This window comes from Ailuropoda melanoleuca, chromosome 17, assembly GCF_002007445.2.
Source record: "Ailuropoda melanoleuca isolate Jingjing chromosome 17, ASM200744v2, whole genome shotgun sequence".
NCBI classification, from domain to species: Eukaryota; Metazoa; Chordata; class Mammalia; order Carnivora; family Ursidae; genus Ailuropoda; species Ailuropoda melanoleuca.
This window is the reverse complement of record NC_048234.1, coordinates 4,620,761-4,648,726: the sequence shown is the minus strand read 5'-3', so window position 1 is coordinate 4,648,726 and position 27,966 is coordinate 4,620,761. Positions and strand designations below refer to the sequence as shown.

The window sequence follows — 27,966 nt, the reverse complement described above, 5'->3', positions numbered from 1 at the left end:
ATTAGAATGCTAGTCTTGGGGGTTGAAAGAAAATAGTGCATGCCTAGTCCAGAGTAGGCTGGCTACACAGTCACCCTCAATGCATTAGAGACCTTGGGATTATGTCTGTTTCAGTAATTACAGCATGCTGCACAGGAGGCCTACCTGGTGAAATTTCCAAATACTGGATTTTCCATGAACTATCACCGCCAATATAGAGAGAGTTACTGATACACACGACAGCCCAGGATCTCTAATGTGAAATGCTTCATCTCCTTTAGGACCTCTACGTTCAGCAGCCATGAGTTCAGATCAGGAAATGGCCGTTTTCGGGGAGGCAGCTCCGTACCTCCGGAAGTCTGAAAAGGAGCGCATTGAGGCCCAGGAACAGGCCCTTTGACGCCAAGACATCTGTCTTTGTGGCGGAGCCCAAAGAATCCTTTGTGAAAGGGACCATCCAGAGCAGAGAAGGAGGGAAAGTGACGGTGAAGACCGAAGCTGGAGCGGTGAGTGGAGCCCCTGGAGCTGGCCACGTTTTATCAATTCTTGTGTTTCATCGCTCAGTTGACATGAACCGTTATCTTCCCTGTTTGCAGACTCTGACAGTGAAAGATGACCAAGTCTTCCCCATGAACCCTCCCAAGTATGACAAGATCGAGGATATGGCCATGATGACCCATCTGCATGAGCCCGCGGTGCTGTACAACCTCAAAGAGCGTTATGCAGCCTGGATGATCTACGTGAGTGCCTCCCCTGCCCAAGTGGTCTTTATGGCCAACACCTTGGACCTGCCAGCCCGTTGCTTCCACTGTATATAAATGGGTCAAAAGCAATGACCCATTTTGCTTTTACCAGAAGTGTAACTAGTCAGCACACAAGTTAACCAGTTAGTACATCAGTTAGTTAATGAGTTACAAGGTTCACTATTGCTGTTGGAATGGCACAACCCTTTGTCTTCCCATCCAAAGCCAGACAAGGCCATTGTCCACGTGGACTGGGTTTGCCACATGTTCCCTGAACAAACACTGGAGCAGCTACTGTTTATATCTCAGCCATGTGCCCACATTTCTACCCACCCCCCCATTCCAGTTGTAAAATCATTCAGAGGGAAATGATACACTTACACTTTAACACATAAAAATACTGTTTTAAAGACCAAATTTCTCTCCTTCTCAGTCTCCCAAAATGACAGCAATTTGTATCTGTGTGTTACGGTCCCCTCTACACGCGTGCCATCTTCTCAAGGAAACCTCCCATGTTCCCCAGGCAGAGCGGATGCCCTGTGCTACGATCTCTGCCCTGGCACTGCCCTTGGTTGTCCACCACCATCCATTCACACGTCTGCCCCCTGCGTAGACTGTAGACGGGAGCTCCCCAAGGAACACATCTCATTCACACTTCATTCCAGATGCCCTGCAGGGGTCTGGCACATAATACACACCCGGCGAACATCTTAGAATTGAACTTATTATGTCACATTGACATTTTTGTGTCGTTCAGCCAGTGCTGATCCTCAGGTGGACAACACCCACACAAGTGTCCCCAGCGATTAGGGCCAGCATCCATTCTGACGGGTCGGTGCCTGTTTTACACCAGTCATTTAAGATTTTGAAACGCTCCCTGTTTAATCATAACGTATTTACATCATTTTGTGTTCTGTGTCTTTATAGCTTAATAGTGTCTTGCAAATGTTGCCCCAGGATTGCTGGATCCTTTTAGGTTTACCGTATTACGTGCCTGCATCATACTGTCTGAAGCTTTACCACAGTTCACCTAACCACCTCCATATTGTTGGGCACTTCGGTTGTGTCCAAACTTCTGTTTTCACGCATTTCAACGATCTTAATGCTGCAAAGGAAATACACGCATATCTCCTAAAACACAGTAAAAATATCTCCCACTACACATGAAAAAAAAACCACACACATCTGTGGAACTCCTACTATGTGAAAATCATTGTGATAAGTCCCAGGAGGAACAATAAAAAGTCGAAACTGTGAGCCCTTCCCTCAAGGATTTTGCTATTTCGTTGTTGAAAGTTCCGACTAATTTTCCTGCCGATGCCTTCAAGAAATGTAAATGTGCTCTTTTGAGTCAGAATTCATTTAACAAGTGAATTTCACACCTAACAGGAAAAGCTCTTTCTTATTCCCTTGCACAGACCTACTCAGGCCTGTTCTGCGTCACCGTGAACCCCTACAAGTGGCTGCCGGTGTACAAGCCTGAGGTGGTGACGGCCTACCGAGGCAAGAAGCGCCAGGAGGCCCCGCCCCACATCTTCTCCATCTCCGACAACGCCTACCAGTTCATGCTGACGGGTGAGTTAAGTGCTTTGCGTGTGTGTAATCTTTTCGGAACCATAGGAGAAAGAGACCCTAACTATCTCAGCTCGCTCTTTGAGCCCTCCGGTTAGGCCGGTGTATTGGTGAGGGAGGCAGTCCAGGAAAGAGGGGGCGTGAGAGATGACTTGCAATCCCTACCCTCACGCAATTGCTCATGGTCTCTTCAACTTTTAAAAGTCGACAGGGGTTGGCGGTATAGTTAAAGAATTTACTTTTGAATGACTCAGACACTAAAAAAGCTTCAGCAAAAATATAATAAACATTGTTCACATGTATGCACACACACTGACACACATACAAAGTGTGCTTCCTTTGCCAAGCGCCAAAAACCAGAAGAGTAAAATCTGCCCCTGTGACCTCATCCTCAATATCAGAAACTGTGACCAACGAATGTCCTCTCTATGCAGGGACAGCATAAAGGCTATTGCCTTTGCCCTGAGCCAACCTGGACGTGCTCCAGGTTTTAAGGTGTATTTGGTATTAAAACAGCTATGCCATGAATCTTCTCCCTAGAATAGTGCCTCAGACAGCCCAATCTTAGCTAGTTGGAGAAAGGACTTAGAGAACTCGTCTTCAGAGAAAGTAAAACAGTAAAACGAACGTTTCTCCAGAACTATGACTAAAGCCTTGATGACTTTCAAAGCCACCACCTGTACTATATTTACCCCATCCCACATGCTAAAATGCCTATTTTTCATGACTTCTTGTACCTACAATAAATATTCACTACTGGAGTTGTCACCTAAACCCGACCAAAGGTTCAAGTCCACTTTTGATATGTTCTTAGTGGCAGAGAATTACAAAGAAAAGGTCCAGTGCTTTGTTGCAGTGTTGTTTCAATGGATGCACATGTGCTGAAGTCAGGGGTAGGGTGTGGGGAGGTCCTGGGGTCCATGGAAGGGGCAATGGAAAAGACTGGAGGCCTAGGGCCCGTGAAGCCCTAGAGACTGTGAAGACCAGTCTGAAAAATACTTTTATTCCATTTAACTTTACTTACTGTTCACAAGTATACAAAAAGAAAAAAAAACCCAGTATTAAATGTTTATGATTCCTCTTTTGTAGACCGAGAGAATCAGTCAATCCTGATCACGTAAGTAAATTCTATGCTTTCTTCTCATGGCTGCGATAGTTGCCACGTTTGGAACCTCATCTCACTAAGTTTTTATTTGACAGCGGAGAATCTGGTGCGGGGAAGACTGTGAACACCAAGCGTGTCATCCAGTACTTTGCAACAATTGCAGTCAGTGGGGACAAGAAGAAGGAGGAAGTTACTTCTGGCAAAATACAGGTGGGTCTGGGGCCAGACTCAAGACTCTCAGGGCTCTCAGGAAGTCTGGAGCCCCAGAGGTGAGGACCGCTCTTGCCTTTGCAGGGGACCCTTGAAGATCAAATCATCAGCGCCAACCCCCTACTGGAGGCCTTTGGCAACGCCAAGACCGTGAGGAATGACAACTCGTCTCGCTTTGTAAGTCGCAGATACTAGTATCGATGCTGTTCGCTGGTCAGGGTGTATGGCATGTTTGTGAATACATTCTCTGAATCTTTTTCGTTCACATCACACTGCATCAGGCTCTCCCCTTTCCCTCTGAGCATGTAATAGCATGGATCCGAGTCCCATCTAAAAAGATATGTGACCCTATATCTGAGTTCTTTCTCATCTGTCATTACCTATAATTCTTTGTAATATGGAAATCAAAGATAAAATTCTCCTACCTAAAAAAATAGGAGATACACCTTTTCTGCCTCATACAAATAGTCTCTGGATTGATTTAATATCAACTCATTAGCAGTCCAAGTATTTTGAGTTTCTCAAAGATTTGATAGGATTTGAAAACAAAGTAGTAATATTAGTTTTCTTTTCAAGGGTAAATTCATCAGAATCCACTTTGGCACCACAGGGAAGCTGGCTTCTGCTGATATTGAAACATGTGAGTGCTTGGATCTCATTTACAGTCATTTCTGTTTCCTTAACCTGTAAAATCAACCCAACATAAAATGCGCATCCCAAGTGAATTTTTGCATTGCTCTGTTATTTCCTTCCAGATCTGCTAGAGAAGTCCAGAGTTACTTTCCAGCTTAAGGCTGAAAGGAGCTATCATATTTTTTATCAGATCACATCGAACAAGAAACCAGAACTAATTGGTAAGAAATGTCAGAATCCCTTTCCAGAATGATGGCACCAGCAACTCTCCGTGCATGGTCCAGCCTAGTATTCCATGACTGAATTTTGTCAGGTTTATCAACTTGATTTCGAAAGTAGCTTTGTAAGTTTTCGTGTGCTGATGATAGAAATGAAAAACGAAAACTGAAGATAACACCTTCAAATCCGATCGCTATGAAATAACCACTGTGAACACTTGGGTGAATATCATTCTACTCGTTTTCTGTACATATAGATACCCATACGTACGATAACTGGAATCCTACTTCAATGTTCTTCTGTGATGTACTTTTTTCATTGAGCAATAATGTATCACGGTTTTGTCCATGTCACCAACTGTAGGTCCACATTATTATTTCTAATGGTTGCATTGTGTTATATTCTAGAGATAAGCATAATTTATTTAGCCATACCTTTTTAAGGATATTTAGGCAGTTTCCAATTCTGGATTTTAAAGAGTCAGCACCGTACTGATCATTCTTGTAGATGTAACTTGTCCCAGTATGTGATCATCTTCTTTGGCTTCATAGAGTGTCTTAGAAATTGTCTAGACAGCCCTTGTTTTAATGAAGGGGATAATTCTGCTTACCTTTCCTCTGTTCCATGTACTTAGAAATGCTTCTGATCACCACCAACCCATATGACTACCCATTTGTCAGTCAAGGGGAGATCAGCGTGGCTAGCATTGACGATCAAGAAGAACTGATGGCCACAGATGTAAGTGCAACACGAGAAACTCAGAATGATGATGCTGGGTTAGAGCAATGGTCCCTCCAGATAAATATTCAGTTTCTAGTAGAAATAGCAAAAGAGAGTTCAAAGACGAGCACGGGTGTGCCACCTAGAGTCAGCCAAAAAAAGATGACGATGTGCCCTACAACGCTTGACTTTCCCTGAACAGTCTTTTAAAGGTCTATCACTTCTGAATTTATCTGAACCACTTTTTTTGTAATATACCTGAATGGGATCCATACCACTTCTCAAAATAACAAGTTCCTTAAGTTTACTATCTTGTTCTCTATCTTAAGTTTACTTTTTCAATCTTCGGTCATCTGCACCTGTAATTCTAATGCTCAGTGCTAGCTTCTAAAGGGTTCCTTGCACCCCCATCAGCAACGATAGTTTCCTCAGTTTGACCAACATGTCAGGAATCGGAATGTGAACGATGAATGGTAAGTGTGTGGATCATAATGTAACAGTTATCCTCTTGGTTATATTGGCAGAGTGCTATTGATATTTTGGGCTTCACTAATGAAGAGAAAGTCTCCATCTACAAGCTCACAGGGGCCGTGATGCATTATGGGAACATGAAGTTCAAGCAGAAGCAGCGGGAGGAGCAGGCCGAGCCCGATGGCACCGAAGGTACCAACTAAGTCATCCCCCTGATTTTTTGTTTGTTTGAAAGTCACATTCTTAACTTGTTACCCTTGAGTTTTTCTAGGAGGACAAAGTCATTTTTAAGAACTGAGTTTTAAAGTATACCCAGATAAAGCATCATGTTAGATAGATGTTTCCTGTCATCTATGAAGTTCTTTAGGGCACACTACCCACAATGAAGGTCTTGAACTTAGTGGGGAAAAAATGGGGAAGAATATTCAAAGAGATATTCTGAAAACACCACACAAAATGTCTGTAGGTTAAAAAAATAATTTTTTTTTTTTTTAGAAAATGGGTTGCTCTGGGCCATAATAACATTGTTTCATCCTTTCTTCCTTTCAGTTGCTGACAAGGCGGCCTATCTCCAGAGTCTGAACTCTGCTGACCTGCTCAAAGCCCTCTGCTACCCGAGGGTCAAGGTCGGCAACGAGTTCGTCACCAAAGGCCAGACTGTAGAGCAGGTAGGTGCATAATTCAAATTCACCAGCAGGAGTCAAGCATTTTTACAGTCCTCTGATAACCTCAAGAGATATATTTTTGTTTTTCAAGGTGTACAACGCGGTGGGCGCTCTGGCCAAGGCCATCTACGAGAAGATGTTCCTGTGGATGGTCGCCCGCATCAACCAGCAGCTGGACACCAAGCAGCCCAGACAGTACTTCATCGGGGTCTTGGACATCGCCGGCTTTGAGATCTTTGATGTGAGTTGGTAGCTGATTGGTAAAGGGATTTTACAGTAAGGCAATGGAAATATCAATAAAAAAAATCTGCGAATATTATAACCTTCTCTCGCTACACCCAAAAAGTTATGCTGAAACTTAAAAGAGGATGATGGGGTAACCACTAAGCATTTATCGCAGTGGCAGTCCCCGTTCTATGAGAAATCATGCACTTGATGACCACTCTGACTTGCTATGGGACCCAAAAGGAGCTAGGAGCTAGCTTAGGGTTGGGGAGTGGTGGAGGAGGGGAGCTCTAAAACTCCCGCAGTGCCAAATGAAGTTAACATAAAAATATCAAAGTAATCACGTGAAACATATCACATGTTCTGAATATATGGTGGGGAAGTCATTCAAAAACACTTAGACAAGAAGAGCAGAGAAAAGGTTAGTAACTCATAAAGTCAGCATTTATTCTCATTAATGGGGTATCATAAGATAAAAATCCCTATTTGATGAAATATAGTTTTCCCGCTTACAGTTTTTAAGAAGTTTATCTTATTCTTTCTCATTATAAAAGCAAAACTTGGACATTGCAGAAAATACGCAAAATCGAGGGAAAGGGTTCCCCATTAATTCCACTACTTATATCAAGCTAATGTTAACGTTTCGTAGTTTGTTTTTTTAACACAAGTGTGTTATCACACTGTATATGTTATTTGGTATCTTAATTTGGTTTTCATTTCACACTGAAGAAGAGCAAGTGGCAATTAGCGTCCACTTGCAAAGCTGACCCTCGTGATTTCCATACTACAGAGACCCCTCCCAGACAGCTCCTAATGGGTTGCCCATTAGCTCTTAATTAAGTCAATGGAAAATGGAGGCAATAATGGAATAAACATGAAATGATGAAGTAGGAACTCAGAAAAATCCCTGTGTAAGCTTAAGCCAGTGCAGGGAAAGCGCATTAATGCAATCTAGGGTTCTGAAACAAAATGGCAGCAAAGAAACCAGTAGATTTCATAGTGCTCCCCCCACCCCCGCACCATGATTTTGGTATCTGCAATCTAAAGGCTACTCAACATACATTTTTAAATTATTAAGTCCTACATTTACAAATGCTCAACTTGCTCACGAGAAAAGTGAACACATGCATTTATTTAGTTCAACAGCTTCGAGCAGCTGTGCATCAACTTCACCAACGAGAAGCTGCAACAGTTCTTCAACCACCACATGTTCGTGCTGGAGCAGGAGGAGTACAAGAAGGAGGGCATCGAGTGGACGTTCATCGACTTCGGGATGGACCTGGCCGCCTGCATTGAGCTCATCGAGAAGGTCTCCTGATCTGTCCACTCAGTAACCTCTTCTCCTAAACTCTGGCTCATCCTGCAGCTCGTATTTACCCTGTATGCATTTTGCTTTGCTTTCATCCAGCCCATGGGCATCTTCTCCATTCTGGAAGAGGAGTGCATGTTCCCCAAGGCCACAGACACCTCCTTCAAGAACAAGCTGTATGAACAGCATCTTGGAAAGTCGGCCAACTTCCAGAAGCCCAAGGTGGTCAAAGGCAAGGCCGAGGCTCACTTCTCTCTGATCCACTACGCCGGCACCGTGGACTACAACATTGGTGGCTGGCTGGACAAGAACAAGGACCCCCTGAACGACACTGTGGTTGGGCTGTACCAGAAGTCCGCGATGAAGACTCTAGCTCAACTCTTCTCTGGGGCTCAAACTGCTGAATCAGGTAACGCTAAAAAAATCTAACATTTTCTCTAGGTATTACAAAAAGTGCTGTTAGATCAAGGCTGATCTCATAACCCTGCCAGAAGGATTGCAGGGCCAGATCCATCGTTCTTCCAAATTTTGACTAATTAGGCTACATTGCAATTATACATTTGGGTCTCTCTCTAGCACTGACAGAGGACTGCCTTACTGCAAAGGGTCAGAGAGGAACTGTTACGATCTCACCAACGAAAAGCCTCAGCTTCTATGATTCTCTCCTACTTCTTCCTCCACATCTGCTGGATATTGAGTATCGGGGGATATTTAAGGCAATGGAGTGACAAACTTTTCCCTATCTAGACTAGGTTCTATTGATGATTTTTGGAGTTATTGTGTCCTCACATTCCTAACATTAAGGATCCATCTTTATATGGTGAAGTGAATTCTCTTCACCTCATCTTCTAATGGAGAAAAGAAATCAAGGAAAAGTGGATACAATCTTAGTTGACAGCTAAGAGGCATTCGGGCTCCAATAGAGAGGCCAGTATGTCCAAAAACTGTTCCGCCAGACGTGCGCAGAAATTGGCAATAAATAAGAAATAGCCCTGTCAGTTCAAAACTATACTTGAATGACACCTTTTCTTATTTGCTCTCCAGAGGCGAGTGGTGGTGCCAAGAAAGGTGGCAAGAAGAAGGGCTCTTCTTTCCAGACAGTGTCTGCCCTTTTCAGAGTAAGGAAAAAACTGTTTTTGACACTCCCCCACCCTTACTTTAGGAATTTGTTTTTGAAACCACAGAGTTCTTTCCACAGTCATTGAGAAAAAGACCGACATTGATTAATGGTTTATGTTAATCTAGCTTTGGAGAGAAGACGTTTAAATTACTCAGAAATTATTAGCTCATTTTTCATGCCAAGACAAATAATGCCAAATATTTTACAGGAAATTTTATAAAACTGAATATTCTACCATTCATACTCTAGTCAAGTCATGAAACTAAGCAATGACACGGTACTCAGAGAAACTAAATTAGCAGTAAGGCTAATGAAAATCTAACAGCTAGCCTATAAGGAGGTTAATATGGTATCCTTGTCCTTAATCCAGTCAGTCCTCAATTATAACTGGTAGGATTGCTCCCCTTTAGATAACATTTATGCCCTGAAAGTTAATTGGGTTGGAAAGGGGAGCTATATTTATGAGAGAAGCCCCAGTGTGGTACAGGCTTGCATGTCCTCATTGGAGAACCGTGGAGTTGGGCGGGAGAAAGTGTGGCCATCTAGTATAGGAAGGCAATGGCCTTGTGAGTGTATGTGGGAGGCCGTGGACCAGGGAGGAAGGAGGACCTGTGTGAGGCTGCTTCACATGTGTAACTCCTGCCAACTCAAGTGGAGAAAGAGGTAATGAGAAACCTGCATGTCCAGAGAAGGATAGCAAGGTATTGCCTTACATGGACATTGTCCATACCGGTCACTCAACTCAGCCATAGACATTGAGTTTATAGACATCACCAAATGCCCACAACCATGGCTAAAGTCGGAGATAACGGCCTTTTCCCTGACTTTACAGGAGAATCTGAACAAACTGATGACCAACCTCAGGAGTACCCACCCTCATTTTGTGCGCTGTATCATCCCCAATGAAACAAAAACTCCCGGTAAGAAGCTCTAGAGCAAAGGCACAAAGCATGACTGCCATATCTCTCTTAAAAACAACAACAACTCTTCAGTGTAATCCACACGTATACTTTTAGGGGCCATGGAGCATGAACTTGTCCTGCACCAGCTGCGGTGTAACGGGGTGCTGGAAGGGATCCGCATCTGCAGGAAGGGGTTCCCAAGCAGGATCCTTTATGCAGACTTCAAACAGAGGTCAGACTCTCTGAATTATGGTGCATCTTAAAGTTTAGTATAAATGTATTTACTGCAAGCAAAACAATTTAGTGAAAAATATGCCTCCATTCATGTTTAATTTGCCACCAAAAAAGAGTGAAAAATCATAAGCCTCAAAACCACCTTTAAAATATAGATAATACCACCTATTTTGCACTCCAGACTTTTCGTGGGCTTTACTGAGCTCCTGGCTTAGCCCATAAAAATACACATTAACTTCAGTAATTAGGAGAACTACCATTTTTCCATGTGTAATATGTAAGTAATATCAACACCTCCTCTTATAAATGAATAAACTGAGGCTCAAGAGATTAATCTGCCTGCCCAAAGTCACATGGGTGTCGGTGGCTGAGTTAGGAACTCACCCAGGCAGGTACAGAGCTCCCAGTGAGTCATTTTCTTTCACTTTCTTTCTCTTTCTTTCTCCCTCACACACTGGTTTCCCAGAGTTTCCAGAACCACGTCCCAATACCAGCTCCTCAGCAACTCTTTCTCCTCCCTAGATAAGTCCATCTTGGGAATCAAATAGAAGGCAAAGGGACAAGGAGCTGATGGCAGCTCCAGGGAACTAGCCTCTCCCAAGGCTCGGTCTAGTGGGGTCAGCAGAGATCTCCAACGCGCAAAACCCACAGCACCATTACATGTGAGTCTAGGTTATCAGGACAGTTCCTCCTATCTGAAATGGACCTTCCTACCAGATTCCTCACTAAAAACTTGCTTTCTGGGACTCAGGATCATAAAAAGCACATGAATCTAGCCAGGAAAACATGTTACACTTTATTGGTCGTCTACATCTTAACGTGAACAAGATCACAGGATCCCTTCCTGAGAGCAAGGTCTGATGAAGCAGAAAGTCTGCAACTGTGCAGGAGGGTGGAATGGAATGAAAACTGTTGATGCTAGCCTTACCATCCAATGTATACAAAGTCCTTCCTGTGAACAAAGAAGGATACTTTTCTTTAAAGCTCTGATTTTCTAAATAGATCATTTAATATTTATCTGCTATTAGTGTCATCATAAACCAACTTTAAAAAAAAACTATATTTACTTAAACAGATACAAGGTATTAAATGCAAGTGCTATCCCCGAAGGACAGTTCATTGACAGCAAGAAGGCTTCTGAGAAGCTCCTTGCATCCATCGACATTGACCACACCCAGTATAAATTTGGTCACACCAAGGTAATGGTCTCTGAAGCCTACCTGATGCTATCCATCTCCCTATGAAGTTATGTACAGTGTCTGATCTGCAACTCCTCCCATGCACAGGTCTTTTTCAAAGCTGGTCTTCTGGGGCTCCTAGAGGAGATGCGAGATGAAAAGCTGGCCCAGCTGATTACCAGAACCCAGGCCAGGTGCAGAGGGTACTTGGCGAGAGTGGAGTACCAGAGGATGGTGGAGAGAAGGTATAAACATAAATTGTTTATTTATTCCTATCTTTCTGCTTCAGAAGCACATTTAAGTTGGTTTAAGACCCAGATGCGATAAGGCCACAAACATAAGCAAGAATGAATAAAGAGTCCTATACTGAAGTGGGGGTATACGTATACCAGGAAACTGAAGGTAGGGATCATCACCATGAAACATATTCTGAGTGTTCAGGTTAAAGAGAGAGAGAGCGAGAGAGCATAAAACGTGGGCAGTTCTTACCTAACAAAAGGAAATACACCAGTATAAAAATATACAGTGTGAATTTAGTGGGTAGATCATTAAATTAGATACATTGAACTGAATAGCCAACAGCATTTTCAAACGTGATTTTATACAAGATGCTGAAACAACTTCTTTCATCTGATCATTTCTATCATCAAACTATAGTGATTTTAAAATATTAAGGGCATTTATCTGTGAAAGATTTGTTTCAGTAAGTTAATACAATGTCACCAAGGTACGTGGCTTTCTGGTAATCTGATCTGATGCAGGGACAGAGTTCTAAGTCTAAAGATCCAGGCGTCTCAAACTGCAGAATGCATGTGAACAGGACCCACAGATAGAAATGCATTTTATATAGGCATATATGCATTCATACGTGTGTGTAAATATATGTGTAATTTACATCAAACAAATATTATTTCTATCACCTATAGTTATGTTAATATTTCCTATTTATTCTATTTTATTAAAAATAGTAAGTTTGGTCATAACCCATTATATACATATTTGGGCAGTTAATTGCCTATACAGGAGGGTAATTAATTTTTTAAATAAATTAGATTTTTAAATGTGATAATATTACAGAGTAGAATGCAAAATTCACATAACACATGAAATGTAAAACCAGAGATTTTCACAGAAATTCTGTTTTTAATGAGTCCATTTGTTCCATGCCCTCATCCCTCAGGGGTCTTGAAGGTGATTTTCACCACTGCTCTGGGCAGTGTTCCAGAAGGAAAGCTTGAGAAGCACTGATGTACAGCAGTAGCTCTCAAAGGGTGGTCCTTAGACCTACATCATCAGCGTCTCTTGCAAACTTGTTACAAATGCACACTTTAGACTGCATCTCAGATATCCTGACGGAATCTCTGGGGATAAGGTTCAGGAACTAGCATTTCAACAAGTCCTTCATGATTCTTATGCACACCAGAAGTTTGAGAGGCTCTGATGTAGAGAAATGAGTGATTAATGAGTCCTTGACCATCATCCCAAAATAGAATTTCTTCCATCTGTGCTTTGGAGGGTAGGCGAGGCACACGATGGGGGCAGAATCTCCAGCTCTCACTGCCAAGTTCATCTCATTTCTTCATCCACACGATATCAAATTGGCATCAATTCAATTTCAGGGAGTCCGTCTTCTGCATCCAGTACAACATCCGCGCCTTCATGAACGTCAAGCACTGGCCCTGGATGAAACTCTTCTTCAGGATCAAGCCGCTCCTCAAGAGCGCAGAGACCGAGAAGGAGATGGCCACCATGAAGGAAGAGTTTCAGAAAACCAAAGATGAGCTCGCCAAGTCAGAGGCGAAAAGGAAGGAACTGGAGGAAAAAATGGTCACTCTCTTAAAAGAGAAAAATGACCTGCAGCTCCAAGTTCAGGCTGTAAGTGATGGTGTCACAGTGGGTGCTGTTCATCGGGACGCAAGTGGTAGAACTCTGGCCAATAGCAGCAGGGAGCTGGGTAGTCAGCGTAGGGACACTCACTGGAGGGAGAAGGTCAAAGCACTCTGATGGTTCTAGTACAGTCCGTATATCCCTTCATAGTCCAAACTAGGACTGGGGCAATAAGGTGGAACCGACCACTATCACCCATTTTCCACTATTTCATTGAACTACAGGACTTATGGCTTCTTTTCCCTTTGAAGTCAGTCCTTGAAAGTGATTTTCACATAAAACTACCCCAAAAGAAATCTTAAGGGGAGGACAGCATGCAGAGATTGATTTTTTTTTTTAATCTTTGAACCTTCCTTAAACTTCTCGATGTCCAGGAGTTTTAAATCACGATATGTACAGCTGACAGATGTCAATGTTCTCCATCACATTTTACAGAATTGTTGTTTGTCACTGACCTCCAAAATTCAGATTCACTCTTTCCAATCCATGTGCACAGTCAGTGCCCCATCACATGACATCTGGACCACTGCCTCGGCACCCCAAATGATCTGCCTGCCCCCAGTTCCCCCCTCCATCCAGCCCGCTTGCTGCTCACTCCTGCACCAGTCGTTTGAGAACTGCCTCCATCAACTCTGAAATGTAATTTATAAGACCATCCTTCATCCGGAGTGAACTGAATTGGTCTGGTATCATCTACTCACCACAAAATCATATATTTCTCCTGTTGATTAAAATTAGTTTCTTCTGTCAAGTCTGGGCAGTGTAATAACTCTTTCTTCTAGATTATAGAAGGAAAAAGAGCTGTTTTTCTGACCCAGCCCCTTCAAATCTATCCAGAATGCTCTTCTGTTGTCCCTAGAAAACTACTTAGAATCTGTCCTACACCGCTATATCCGCTACATGAGTACACATAGCACATTTTACTTTTTTATGTAGTCAAAGGCTGGTATGGAGGCTCACTGATGAATATATTTAACAGTTTCTCGCTCATATCCTGTCCACTCCCAACCCTCTTAATTGGAAACATAGCAGGTTGCTAGGAATTTCTTTTTTTTTTTTTTTTTTAAAGATTTTATTTATTTATTCGACAGAGATAGAGACAGCCAGTGAGAGAGGGAACACAAGCAGGGGGAGTGGGAGAGGAAGAAGCAGGCTCATAGCGGAGGAGCCTGATGTGGGGCTCGATCCCATAACGCCGGGATCACGCCCTGAGCCGAAGGCAGACGCTTAACCGCTGTGCCACCCAGGCGCCCCTGCTAGGAATTTCTTGATTACTTTATGCCTCAACTTGAACGTCAAACAACATCATCACCACGGTCATCCTCCAGTACTACAAAGGGAAGCGGTTCATTAGCATCTTCCCCCTGATTCCCCCACTGGAATGCCTTCTCTCCTCCTGCTCCGTCCCCCAATGATTTGATTTCTACAAAATGAAATCCTGTCCACCTCTCAAGGTGTAGTTCAAATGTCACTTTACTCAGGAAACCACCTCTAATAGAACTTCTCTGATCTCTTCCATCACAAACTGCTTTCTGAATTCATGATAGCTTTTGGGTATAGGCTTTCTAATCTACTAGAGAATATACTATTCTGAAGGAACAGGACATTTGGTTTTCCCACAGTGTATGAACACAGGAGGTGGTTCATAAAATCTAAATCCAAAGAACCAACATCAGAGATTGCCATTGTTATCACTGTGAAATATTTCATTCTTTCTTTCCAATTTTGATTTTGTTTCCAACTTAAGGAAGCTGAAGGCTTGGCTGATGCAGAGGAAAGATGTGACCAGCTGATCAAAACCAAAATCCAGCTGGAGGCCAAGATCAAGGAGGTGACTGAGAGAGCAGAGGATGAGGAGGAGATCAATGCTGAGCTGACGGCCAAGAAGAGGAAACTGGAGGATGAGTGTTCAGAGCTCAAGAAAGACATTGACGACCTTGAGCTGACCCTGGCCAAGGTTGAAAAGGAGAAGCATGCCACAGAGAACAAGGTATGAAACATATACAGGAAAAAGTGATATTTTTGTTATCATTATGGAGTACAAACATAAAACTGAATCCACCAAAATAAAACACGTAATGCAAAGTATTTTTCCTTCCTAAGGTGAAAAACCTCACGGAAGAGATGGCAGGTCTGGACGAAACCATTGCAAAGCTGACCAAGGAGAAAAAGGCCCTCCAAGAGGCCCACCAGCAGACCTTGGATGACCTGCAGGCAGAAGAGGACAAAGTCAACACCCTGACCAAGGCCAAAATCAAGCTAGAGCAGCAAGTGGATGATGTAAGTCCAGGATTGTCAAAGAAATGATTTTCTTCAAAAGGAAGCTAGGCATTCCTTGAGACTAAACATTATTTATATTTAGCTTGAAGGGTCCTTGGAGCAAGAAAAGAAACTTCGCATGGACCTAGAAAGGGCTAAGAGGAAACTTGAAGGTGACCTCAAGTTGGCCCAAGAATCCATAATGGACATTGAGAATGAAAAACAACAACTTGATGAAAAGCTCAAAAAGTAAGTGTGAAAGAAATGCTTATGACCTTGCTTTCAATGGGTGGATATACACTCAGTTGTTATTTGTTGCTACTTTCCAAAAAGGAAAGAGTTTGAAATGAGTAATCTGCAAAGCAAGATTGAAGACGAGCAGGCCCTTGGCATTCAGCTGCAGAAGAAGATCAAAGAGCTGCAAGTAAGTTCAGATTTCTATGAGTCTGGCTTAGAGAGGCATACTTATGACACAGAGAAGCTAAGTATGTGCTTTTCACCACTCCCAGGCCCGCATCGAGGAGCTGGAGGAGGAAATCGAGGCAGAGCGGGCCTCCCGGGCCAAAGCAGAGAAGCAGCGCTCTGACCTCTCCCGGGAACTGGAGGAGATCAGCGAGCGCCTGGAGGAAGCCGGCGGGGCCACTTCTGCCCAGATCGAGATGAACAAGAAGCGCGAGGCCGAGTTCCAGAAAATGCGCCGGGACCTGGAGGAGGCCACCCTGCAGCACGAAGCCACGGCGGCCGCTCTTCGCAAGAAGCACGCGGACAGCGTGGCCGAGCTCGGGGAGCAGTTAGACAACCTGCAGAGGGTCAAGCAGAAGCTGGAGAAGGAGAAGAGCGAGATGAAGATGGAGATCGATGATCTCACCAGTAATGTAGAAACAGTCTCTAAAGCTAAGGTACTAGAGCCTGGAAAATTGTTATTAGTGACAATGATCCTTCCTGTATACATCATAGCTTGCACAGGGTACTTTACACACATTACGTCATTTTTTTTTTACAGTAATCTAGGAGATAAGCAAAAAGATACTAACATTTGTATTATTTCCACTTAACATATGAAGAAACTGAAATTCAAAGAAGTTAAGCGCACTGGCCCCATCACACCATGAACAAATGACAGGATCAGCTTTTCGTTTTGTTTGGTTGTTTGTTTGGGTTTTTTTTAAGACTTTATTTATTTGAGAGAGAGAGAAAGTTCAGAGGGAGAGCGACAGGGAGAAGCAGACTTCCTGCTAAGCAGATAGCCCAAAGCGGGGCTCAATTCCAGGACCCTGAGGTCGTGACCTGAGCCTAAGGCAGACGCTTAACGGACTGAGCCACCCAAGCACCCCAGGACCAGCTTTTGAACAAAGGTCACCTGCATCCTCTCAGGCTCCAGATGGAGAACTAGGTCTCCAATATTCTCAATTATCCGATAAGCCAAACTTCATTGTACAGAAAGGCAATCAAGTGTTTACACACATGTTTTTAGAAAAATACACCATACAATTCTTACAAAATCTTAAATTTTAGACCATAGTCTTTAATTTTTTTTTTTGTATTAATAGGGCATGGAACTTCACAATTAGCTCTTTAAAGATCCCAACATGCATTTTCAACTGAGGATAGCAATCAAAATATAAAGAAAAAAATTTTTATGTATCACAATTACATATAAAAGAATTCGATTTCATGCCAAAAGCGTTTATTAATTATTNTCAGGCTCCTCTGCTATGAGCCTGCTTCTTTCTCTCCCACTCCCCCTGTTTGTGTTCCCTCTCTCACTGGCTGTCTCTATCTCTGTCGAATAAATAAAAAAAATCTTTAAAAAAAAAAAAAATAAAAAAATAAAAAAAATAAAGATCCCAACATGCATTTTCAACTGAGGATAGCAATCAAAATATAAAGAAAAAAATTTTTATGTATCACAATTACATATAAAAGAATTCGATTTCATGCCAAAAGCGTTTATTAATTATTTATTTATTTATTTTTAAAATTCTATTAAAATATCTTTGTTTCCTTCATTTTTTATCACACAGGGAAATCTAGAGAAAATGTGCCGCACCCTGGAGGACCAAGTGAGTGAGCTGAAATCAAAGGAGGAGGAACAGCAGCGGATGATCAATGAACTGACCACCCAGAGAGGACGCTTGCAAACTGAATCTGGTAACTCTCATCTTCTGGGCACTAAGAAGGGAGATGATGTGGTCGAAAACAACTGATTTGGTAATGTGAGAGCCTAATTAACAGTGGAGAACATGTGTGATTTACTGAACAGCTCAGACTTTCAATTTACTTGCAAGGTCACTTGGGGACAGAGTTGGAGATAAAGACTTCCATAGGACTGGATCTAGGTCTGCTCCAGAAAAGCCTGGAGTAGTTGGCCACCCTGAGGGGATGCTTGGGGTTAGGAGTCACTCTAGCCTGGGTCTGGGACTCCTGTTGCAGACCAAGCTTCTTTTTTTTTTAAGATTTTATTTATTTATTTGACAGACATAGAGACAGCCAGCGAGAGAGGGAACACAAGCAGGGGGAGTGGGAGAGGAAGAAGCAGGCTCATAGCAGAGGAGCCTGATGTGGGGCTTGATCACACAACGCCGGGATCACGCCCTGAGCCGAAGGCAGACGCTTAACCTCTGTGCCACCCAGGCGCCCCGCAGACCAAGCTTCTGTCTCTGTACTTCAAACTGAACCAAATTCCTGAAAGGGGGATGGATAACCCTGTCTCTCAAAAGACTGATGAACTCAAAAGACCGATGTCGAATTCGGTATCTTGGCTCCCAGGACCAGTTTTTGCGCACTATCATACACACAGAAAGAATCAGTTAATAGAGAGAACAAAAAGGATTTCAGCCGTCAGTATTCATTCAGATTCATATGTAAGTTTCTCCACAAAAATCAGAAATTTGACATTAGGAATGAAGATGGCAACAGAGAATTCAATCTTTTGAGCACTCAGTGGGGGAGAGTTAAGAGTTTAAATTTATTTCTACTATGGGCTTGCAAAATTGTTTGTTCACTTTTAAAAATGGTGACATTTCTTTCATCCATCAGGTGAATTTTCACGACAGCTAGATGAGAAAGAAGCTCTGGTGTCTCAGCTATCACGAGGCAAACTAGCATTTACACAACAGATTGAGGAATTAAAGAGGCAGCTGGAAGAAGAGATAAAGGTAAATGATAACATTGTCACACTCACTGTCTTTTGTATGACCTAACCCTAACTGGAGTCCATTTACACCAACTTTCAAAGGGTTCTGAAACTCAGTAATTAAATATATCCAGTGAAATGAAGGCGTAACTATCTCCACAGGCCAAGAACGCCCTGGCCCACGCCCTGCAGTCCTCCCGCCACGACTGTGACCTGCTGCGGGAACAGTATGAGGAGGAGCAGGAGTCCAAGGCCGAGCTGCAGAGGGCGCTGTCCAAGGCCAACACGGAGGTGGCCCAGTGGAGGACCAAATACGAGACAGACGCCATCCAGCGCACGGAGGAGCTGGAGGAGGCCAAGTACGTGTGCAGATATGAGAGAATGTGCAGAAAACTTTGCACGTTGAATCAGAAGGATACCACCTTCAGCGAATTAGCCCACAAACGTTCATTAATTAGCTCCTCTTGGCCAGGCACTATCAGGCCCTGAGAATAAGGCATGAGTAAAACAAACATGATACCTGCCCTCCTATGCTAAAATCTACTTAAGGAAATGAGTAACAAATAATTATCCAGATAGCTAGGCCTTATTGCTGTTCGTCAAGCACACCAAGCTTGTTGCTGCTTCAAGGCTCTGCACTTGCTGGTCCCTCCGTCTGGAATACTCTCCCCGAGGTCTCCCTCCAGCTCAGTCTCACTTTTTAGATCTTGACTCAAATGCTACCTCCTCAGAGGGGCCTTCCCTGAATATCTAGAATAGCTGCCCACCCCTTACTCTATTTTACTTTTCTTCATTGCATTTACATTTGCAATATGTTATTATGCATTTTCTCACCCGCCTAGTGTTTCTCTCTTGTCCTCATTTGGAAGCTTTATGAGTCCAGGCCCTTTTTCTGCCTTGCTCACTGCTGTGTATCTAGTCTCTGGTTCATAAAAGGAGCTCATCAGTATCTGTTGAATGAATGACTGGATATTTTTAATATGAAGTTACCAATACTTCTCAGCATGGCAATAGCTCCTAATTCTTGTTCTGGTTCACTCCTCTCTATGAACATATGTAATCTTCAAGGAAGAAGCTGGCCCAGCGGCTGCAGGCGGCCGAGGAGCACGTGGAGGCCGTGAACGCCAAATGCGCTTCTCTAGAAAAGACGAAGCAGCGGCTCCAGAATGAGGTGGAGGACCTCATGCTGGACGTGGAGAGAACCAACGCGGCCTGCGCCGCCCTGGACAAGAAGCAGAGGAACTTCGACAAGGTGACTTGTGCGGCAGCCTCTGCTCTCCGCTGTTTTCCTCCATGCTTTACAGCGGGTAACTCCTCTCGGTCTTTCAGATCCTGGCAGAGTGGAAACAGAAGTATGAGGAAACCCACGCTGAGCTCGAGGCCTCCCAGAAGGAGGCCCGTTCTCTTAGCACTGAGCTGTTCAAGATGAAGAACGCCTATGAGGAATCCTTGGATCAGCTGGAAACTTTGAAACGAGAGAACAAAAACTTGCAGCGTGAGTCCCTTCCACTTTCAATAATACTCACGCCTTGGGAACCGTTCCCTTAGGTCCTCTGTCTGATCAAATCTCTATCTGTCTTTTACCCAAACAACAGAGGAGATTTCTGACCTCACGGAACAGATTGCAGAAGGAGGGAAGCGTATCCATGAACTGGAGAAGATAAAGAAACAAGTGGAACAAGAGAAGTGTGAACTTCAGGCCGCGTTAGAGGAGGCAGAGGTATAGGTCCAATTGTGCCTTATGAACACATCAGGTCAGAAAAGACTTTGGCCCGTCCATATAGATCAAATAAAAAAAAAGCACAAAATTAATGAAAGGAAAGGTATGCAGAAAAACTTCCAAATGCTTCCATTCCCTGCTAATGTCACCCCTTGCTGTCATTAAAGGCATCTCTTGAACATGAAGAGGGAAAGATCCTGCGCATCCAGCTGGAGTTGAACCAAGTCAAGTCTGAGGTCGACAGGAAAATTGCTGAGAAGGATGAGGAAATTGACCAGCTGAAGAGAAACCACGTCAGGGTCGTGGAGTCGATGCAGACCATGCTGGATGCTGAGATCAGGAGCAGGAATGATGCCATCAGGCTCAAGAAGAAGATGGAGGGAGACCTCAATGAGATGGAAATCCAGCTGAACCACGCCAACCGCATGGCTGCAGAGGCCCTGAAGAACTACAGGAACACCCAAGCCATCCTCAAAGTAAGCGGGTTCAAAAGACAGCCCCAAGGTGGTTGGGATGACTGCAGCCCTGAGAAAGAGGTGTCTTCATGATCGTTCATTCCACAGGACACCCAGATCCACCTGGATGATGCCCTCCGTGGCCAGGAGGACCTGAAGGAACAGCTTGCCATGGTGGAGCGCAGAGCCAACCTGCTGCAGGCCGAGATCGAGGAGCTGCGGGCCACTCTGGAGCAGACAGAGAGGAGCAGGAAAATAGCAGAACAGGAGCTTCTGGATGCCAGTGAGCGCGTCCAGCTTCTCCACACCCAGGTGGGGTTTGGCACAGAGAACTTCCTTCAATTATGCTTATGTTTCCCAAACCATATAAAGCTTAAATGTTTTATATAACAGCCAGGTTTTATACTTCTACCAAGTTTTCACTGTATTATTGAGAAATCTTTGTTTTATTTTACATAAATTATGAATTGATTCACTTCCTAAAATATTCTAAAGTTGCCCATATTCTCCTGTGTTTGTATCTTTATTGACACTTGTTATCCATATTGGCATTTTTATTTTGGAGAAATGGTATGTTTGGACATCTATTATAATTTTGTCCCTGTGAATGGTCTCACTGGTAAATGGCAGTTACAAAATTATAGAGCTATTTGGTCTAATTATGGACTATGTACTTGAAATGCTCAATATTCTATAACATTTCTATTTTATTTAATTGTACTATATAACAAACTAATAACTGAAGGGCATCTGACCTGTAAATTTTTATCTGAAATTATTTTCAAAAATAGCTACCACTAAGTACTTTGGTAATAAGATAAAAAAAAATTGTAACTTATTTTTAAACAGAATACCAGCCTGATCAATACCAAGAAGAAGCTGGAGACAGACATTTCCCAAATGCAAGCAGAAATGGAGGACATAATCCAGGAAGCCCGCAACGCAGAAGAGAAGGCCAAGAAGGCCATCACTGATGTAAGCAGAGGGCAATGCCATAATGGCCACATTTGAATCCTGATGTGCTCGCTCAGCTCTCTCAACGGGTTTTGTTTTACTGCTCATCAGGCGGCCATGATGGCCGAGGAGCTGAAGAAGGAGCAGGACACCAGCGCCCACCTGGAGCGCATGAAGAAGAACATGGAGCAGACGGTGAAGGACCTGCAGCACCGTCTGGACGAGGCTGAGCAGCTGGCCCTGAAGGGCGGGAAGAAGCAGATCCAGAAACTGGAGGCCAGGGTGGGTCTCTCAATCTCTGTCTACTTCTATTTCCTCCCAGTGCCTTATTAGTTCAAAGTTCTTAAGAGCCTACTTATTTGCAGGTACGTGAGCTGGAAGGAGAGGTTGAGGGTGAGCAAAAGCGTAGTGCAGAAGCTGTGAAAGGTCTGCGCAAACACGAGAGAAGAGTGAAGGAACTCACTTACCAGGTACAGCAATGGTTGTTATCAACTAAGTGCTCCCTGTACATACATAAAACACTCATATACAATGAAACAACATCAAGCGCTTTTGAAGTAAGATCCCTGTGGTTTTCATTATCTTTCAGACGGAAGAAGATCGGAAAAATATTCTCAGACTTCAGGATTTGGTAGATAAACTTCAGGCCAAAGTGAAGTCTTACAAGAGACAAGCTGAGGAGGCTGTAAGTATCCTTAAGATGGAAGGGAGGAGAGAAGTCCCTCGTTAAGAAAAGCTAATGAACAAATAATTAGATTTACCACTCCTTGTAGAAAATAAGCCATTTGCTTTTTAGAAGACTGTACTTCTTAAAAACATTTGTACATTTTTGTACTTATTGCTTACTGTTTTTAATATTAATCACTTGATTTTAAAAGTAAATTTTCAATCCACAAAGGAACCTCAAAAAATTTCAAGCAGAAATAATGAAGGCCACATTCTCTAGCCATAGTGTGATAAAATTGTAAAGTGCTTAGAAAATATAAATTCCCACCTGCTTATATGTTAAAAAACTAACTTTCCTAAATAATTTTTGAGTTAAATTGGAAAGAAAAAGAAACACTGAATAATTATTATAAATAAAATTTCAAGGAAGATGATAGTTTTACAAACCTAAAGAATGTAGTCAAAGCTGTCCCTGGAGGAAAATTCATAGCTTATGAATCAAAATTTTTAAAAAATTGACAGTCCGATAAAGAAATTTAAAATAATGAAAGAAGTACTGTTGAAGGTGGAAATTGATAAATTAGAGTGTACTATTTTCTAATATGATAATTTTAGTAATATCTGATAATTTCTGGTGAGTTAATAAAATAAATACACTTATAACTAGCTTAATAAAGGAAAAAGAGAAAGAAAATACAAGCCCACATTAGAAATGAGAAAGACGGGTTGCCAGGCAGGCTCAGTCAGAAAAGCATGCAACTTTTTTTTTTTTTAAGATTTTATTTATTTGAGAGAGAGAGCGCGCAAGCAGGGGGAGGAGGAGAGGCAAAGGGAGAGGGAGAAGGAAAGAATCTCCAGTGGACTCTGTGCTGAGTATGGGAGCCCAATCCCATGACCCTGAGATCATGACCTCAGCCAAAACCAAGATTTGGACACTTAACAGACTAAGCCACCCAGGGGCCCCAAGGATGAGACTCTTGATCTCAGGGTCATGAGTTCAAGCCCCACATTGGGCATAGAGATGAAAGAGGAAAGAAGAAAAGAAAAGAAAAGAGAAGAAAAGAAAAGAAAAGAAAAGAAGAGAAAAGAAAGAGAAAGAAAGAAAGAAAGAAAGAAAGACTATAAAAGTAGAAAATTATTTTTTAATATAAATCTGTCCAAAGTTGAAATCTTGAAGAAATTGATGATTTTTTAAAGGAGGTCATAAATTACTAAGTTGGCTGAATAACTTATTTGAGAATTACTTCTGAAAATGGATTTAGGTCCAGACAGGTCTTTCAAAATTTCAAGTAACAGATAATCCCTGAGCTATGTAAGCCATTCCAGAGCATGGGAAAAGATGGAAAGCTTTCCAAATCATTTTAAGAAGCTCATGTAACCCTCATACCAAAACGTGTCCAAGAGAGAAGGGGGGGGGTGTTGGGGGAAGGATGGAACTAAAGGCAGTTTTACTCATGAGTGTAATTTCAGCAAAGATAAATAACTAAGTCGCTGAAATCCTTACTTTATTAAGGGGACTGTCCATCAGTGATTAAACAGGTTAACTCCTTCAATGTAAGGATTACTTAATATGAGCAAATTTGTCAGTAGAATCATTACATCCAAAACAGGAAAAAAATCATTGTTTTGAAATGTTCCAATATGATATATAAAATTCAACATTTATTTCCATTTAAAGAGACCTTTAAGAAATTTATCCTTAATATGATGTAAAACATCTACCTCAAGCCTAGTCATCTTATAGCAAGCATTAACAAGAAGACAGATTTCAGTACCCTTGCCTTTTTTAAGAAAAGATTTTATTTATTTATTTGAGAGAGTGTGAGACAGAGATCACAAGCAGGGCGGGAAGGGTAGAGGGAGAAGCAGACTCCCCACTGAGCAGGGAGCCCAATGTGGGACTCGATCTCACGACCCCGGGATCATGACCTGAGCCAAAGGCAGACACTTAACCAACTGAGTCGTCCAGGTGCCCTGTACCCTTGCCTTCTCTGCTCTTATATTTTTTTCTTGCTTTACTTGCAGTGCATACTTTTAATAGGCTTTCATTGCAAAAATATGTATGGAATTATTTATGGGACACTAAGCCCCAAATAAATCATGATGTTCACTTCAGGGATAACCAAAACCCAGGAGGTGATAAGGCAACAATGTTCCCTGCTGAGTATTTTAAGTTCTCCACAGATACCAAGTCCTCTCTTCCCTTAAGCCCACAGAGTCTAGAAAGATGGACAGTATGGGTTCCTTACAATTCCATTTTTACTCCCAGGAGGAACAATCCAACACAAATCTATCCAAATTCCGCAAGCTCCAGCACGAGCTGGAGGAGGCCGAGGAACGGGCTGACATTGCCGAGTCCCAGGTCAACAAGCTGCGGGTGAAGAGCCGAGAGGTTCACACGAAAATCATAAGTGAAGAGTGATCATGTCCGGATGCTATGGAATGACTGAAGAGAGGCACAAAATGTGAAACCTTTGGTCATTTCCCTCTGTAATCATTGTCCACTCTACCCTATTGCAAAGGAAATAAAGAGCATAGGGTATTTTGCAAACAACATCCTTAGAATGGTCTTTCTTAAAGCGGTGTCAAAGCTAGAACAATCATAAGGCTATCAAACAATTACACTTAAACTGCCACTAATAAGTATTCACTTTTAAGTCTATAGGAATAACTGTCGCCTATCAGGGAAGCCTGTTGTGGAAGAAATCTGGAGGCCACCTTTTATTTCCTTCTAACCTTTCCTTAATACCAGGATATAATAGGATCCTAGAAAGCTCCTGATCCCCCCTGACATGAACCTAATTTTCCAGGTCTACACAAAGAATGGCACTGGCTATATTCTCAAATAGGGGATTCAGACTACACTATACCATTACTTCTCTTTTTTTTTTAATCTTCTAATAATTTTTTATTATGTTATGTCAGTCACCATACAGTATATCCTTAGTTTTTGATGTAATGTTCCATGATTCATTATTTGCGTATAACACCCAGTGCACCATGCAGCATGTGCCCTCCTTATCATTACTTCTCCTTGATGCTATCAAGAATACAAATCCAAAGTATTATTAATAGCCCATAAAGATTTTCATCATGAATACCCATACACCATATAGTCACAGAATGTGCACCAGGTAATGGGTATGACATGAGTGAGATGTGACCCTTTTCCCTATGAAAGCGACAGGGTGCCTCTCAGGTCTGGGGGCCAAGAGAATATTATTCTATATACTATAATTTAATACCAATAAGCTATTTATTAGCCTATGTTTCCAGACTTGATGGCTGCCTTTATAATCATGTGAAGGGCCAAAATAAATTATCAGAAGTGTCCATAAAATATGAGTCCTAAAATAGATAATTTGGGTGCAAATTCAACACATGCAACCATCAGTATGACTTTGGTGCAAAACCCAAAAATGGTAGCAATCTGAATTACTCAGAGAAGTTTTCCTAGATGATCAAGATTTTTTAAACCTGATTCCGTTGAGACACATAGCCCAAAGTATAATCTTCCTGGACAGCATAAAGGAAAAGCTAAGTGGTAACTATCCATCTGAATGGAAAGCAAGAGTATATGGGTTTAAACCACACCATGGGGGAATGACTTACATTAGACACGTGGGAGCAGCTTAGCAGGTAATTAGGATTCCCATTGTCCCACTGGCCCAAGGAAGGGTGCGGCATTGCCCCTTTCCCTGCTTTGGCCCATCTTTCGCTTTGTTCCGCATCACCTGTAAATGCTGAAGTGCCTCATTTGGCAGTAATAAACAAAAAACGATGTCTTCAAACAAGCTTACTGCAAAACCTATCCAGCACGGGTCAAAAGGCGGTCTTAATATTCCCATCAGATCCTACTGAGAACATTATGAAAATGTCCTCTCTTCCTGAGAAGCACTGCCCACATTTTTCAGATGCCTGCTGAAGAAAATGGATGTGGAAAAAAAAAAAACAGCACGGACATGTAAGAAAGTCAAATGCTATACCTGTGTTCACAACGCGGGTTGAGAGTTGGCTAGGAAGGCTCCCACCAGACACATGTCTCCTGGAAAGCCATCTTCCTGATGGCTTTAATCTACTCCAGGTAGAAGACTGGTAGGAGCAAAGCACGCTGGGCGGTCGTGCCAATTAGGTGCCCAGGGTCTAGGCTGCTGTGTGATTTGTGGTCACTCTCTTCTATTCTTTGGCTCTCCGCTGTTTTCTTGGTCAAATGAGGAATACGGGTTAGATGGTCCCTTCCAGTCAGTAATATATCATGTGAGCATTATAACCAGTATCTCCAGATATCTACTTTCCTAAGGCGATCCAATTCATTAAATCGATTGAAATACAAGTATAATAATACAGGAATTGTTGCAAAACAGGGCCTATGAAGCAAATTTGGTCTCCGTCCCAGACGGACAAGGCTGACATAGAGAGACACGAGAAAAGAGACAATAAAATCATTTTTTAAAAACTAAAAATCAGAACAGAAAACAACGTTCAGATATCGTTTGTAAGGAAAATGTGGAATGTATACCATGGGCAGCTGATGGAGAAGCCCTAGATGCTGCTATTTAGACAGAGAAATGCCCTGTTGTCTAACATTTTCACGGAGGAAACAGGATTTCACAAGCAACTTGCATTTTTTCAAAGTGAGAGAAGCAGGACAGCTCAGCTTGGCGAGGCAAAGCGGGGAGTGGGGGGGTCTGGGGCAGGGGGAGTGGTCTGATCTGACAATGAATCGGGGGCAGTTGACCAGAAGCAACAAAAGCCGCTGTGTGGGGCAGTTGACCAGAAGCAACAAAAGCCGCTGTGTGCGGCTGCTCTTCAGGAAGCAAGTTTTAAAATCACCTTTCCCAGCACCCTCGACAGAGCACAATATGCTGACCAAAACAAAAAACAAAAACAAAAAAAAACAACCATGCCTTCTGGGGAGGAACGGGCAATCTTTTTCTAACACTCTGGTCAAGAGCAGCAACTTCCCTTCCCAGCCTAGTATCTGCAATTGCACGGGCCGTTGAAAGGACTTCACACGCGGGCGACTGGGCGCAAGAGAAGAGAGGCAGCAACAAAAGTGCAGGGACTGCGGAACGTAGCCTCTCCAGCACGACACCTTGCATTATTCCGAGGGCAGATCGCTTTCACATGGCCAACCTCTCGAATTATTTATAGGAGATTGATTCATATACTTAACCAAATGTGAGAGGAAATACTTCTAATTATATCCAAACATCTTTAATATGAGGGGAATTATGCTTGGAGACCTTCATTGCCAAAAACACGTTTTGCCAAATATGTTTTAAGAAAGAGGCGGCGGCTATGTGTTTTCCATATTTGACCCTATAAAAGGACCCTTGGAATGGGTGTGACTTGTCTTTCCTCATAAAGCTTGAAGGTAAGTGTGTGTGAGGACAGGGCTCCGTGTGAGGCGGTAAGGGATCTCTGGCTGCCCGCGCGCATGCCACACACCCTGGCTCCCACTGCCCCCTGGCAGCCCTTCCAGCGAGGCTCCAACTTACTCCGTAGCAATTTTAATTAGCTGCTTCAGTGTCCCCAGTCATTTCCTGATTCTCACTTAAGAATTAGGCTATTATTGGGGATGGTTAGGGTCTAACCAGAAGA

At 42.7% G+C, this 27,966-nt stretch overlaps 1 protein-coding gene across 1 annotated transcript; it reads left to right on the top strand.

The window, feature by feature from the left end:
* The first annotated feature begins 280 nt into the window (after positions 1-280).
* On the top strand, positions 281-24,910 carry LOC100482687 (myosin-2-like). Its single transcript, XM_034647012.1, is given in 39 exon segments — positions 281-364; positions 366-485; positions 576-719; positions 2,141-2,297; positions 3,384-3,411; positions 3,495-3,609; positions 3,694-3,786; positions 4,186-4,249; positions 4,365-4,463; positions 5,096-5,199; positions 5,706-5,844; positions 6,202-6,320; positions 6,409-6,558; positions 7,681-7,851; positions 7,951-8,260; positions 8,896-8,969; positions 9,804-9,891; positions 9,988-10,105; positions 11,183-11,306; positions 11,394-11,530; positions 12,905-13,160; positions 14,920-15,162; positions 15,276-15,452; positions 15,535-15,680; positions 15,765-15,855; positions 15,941-16,330; positions 17,456-17,582; positions 18,471-18,589; positions 18,730-18,926; positions 19,636-19,819; positions 19,897-20,062; positions 20,163-20,287; positions 20,455-20,763; positions 20,851-21,054; positions 21,592-21,717; positions 21,808-21,978; positions 22,062-22,166; positions 22,286-22,381; positions 24,632-24,910. Coding segments are annotated over 39 exon segments (5,823 nt in total). The 3' UTR covers positions 24,785-24,910.
* The last annotated feature ends 3,056 nt before the right edge of the window (positions 24,911-27,966 follow it).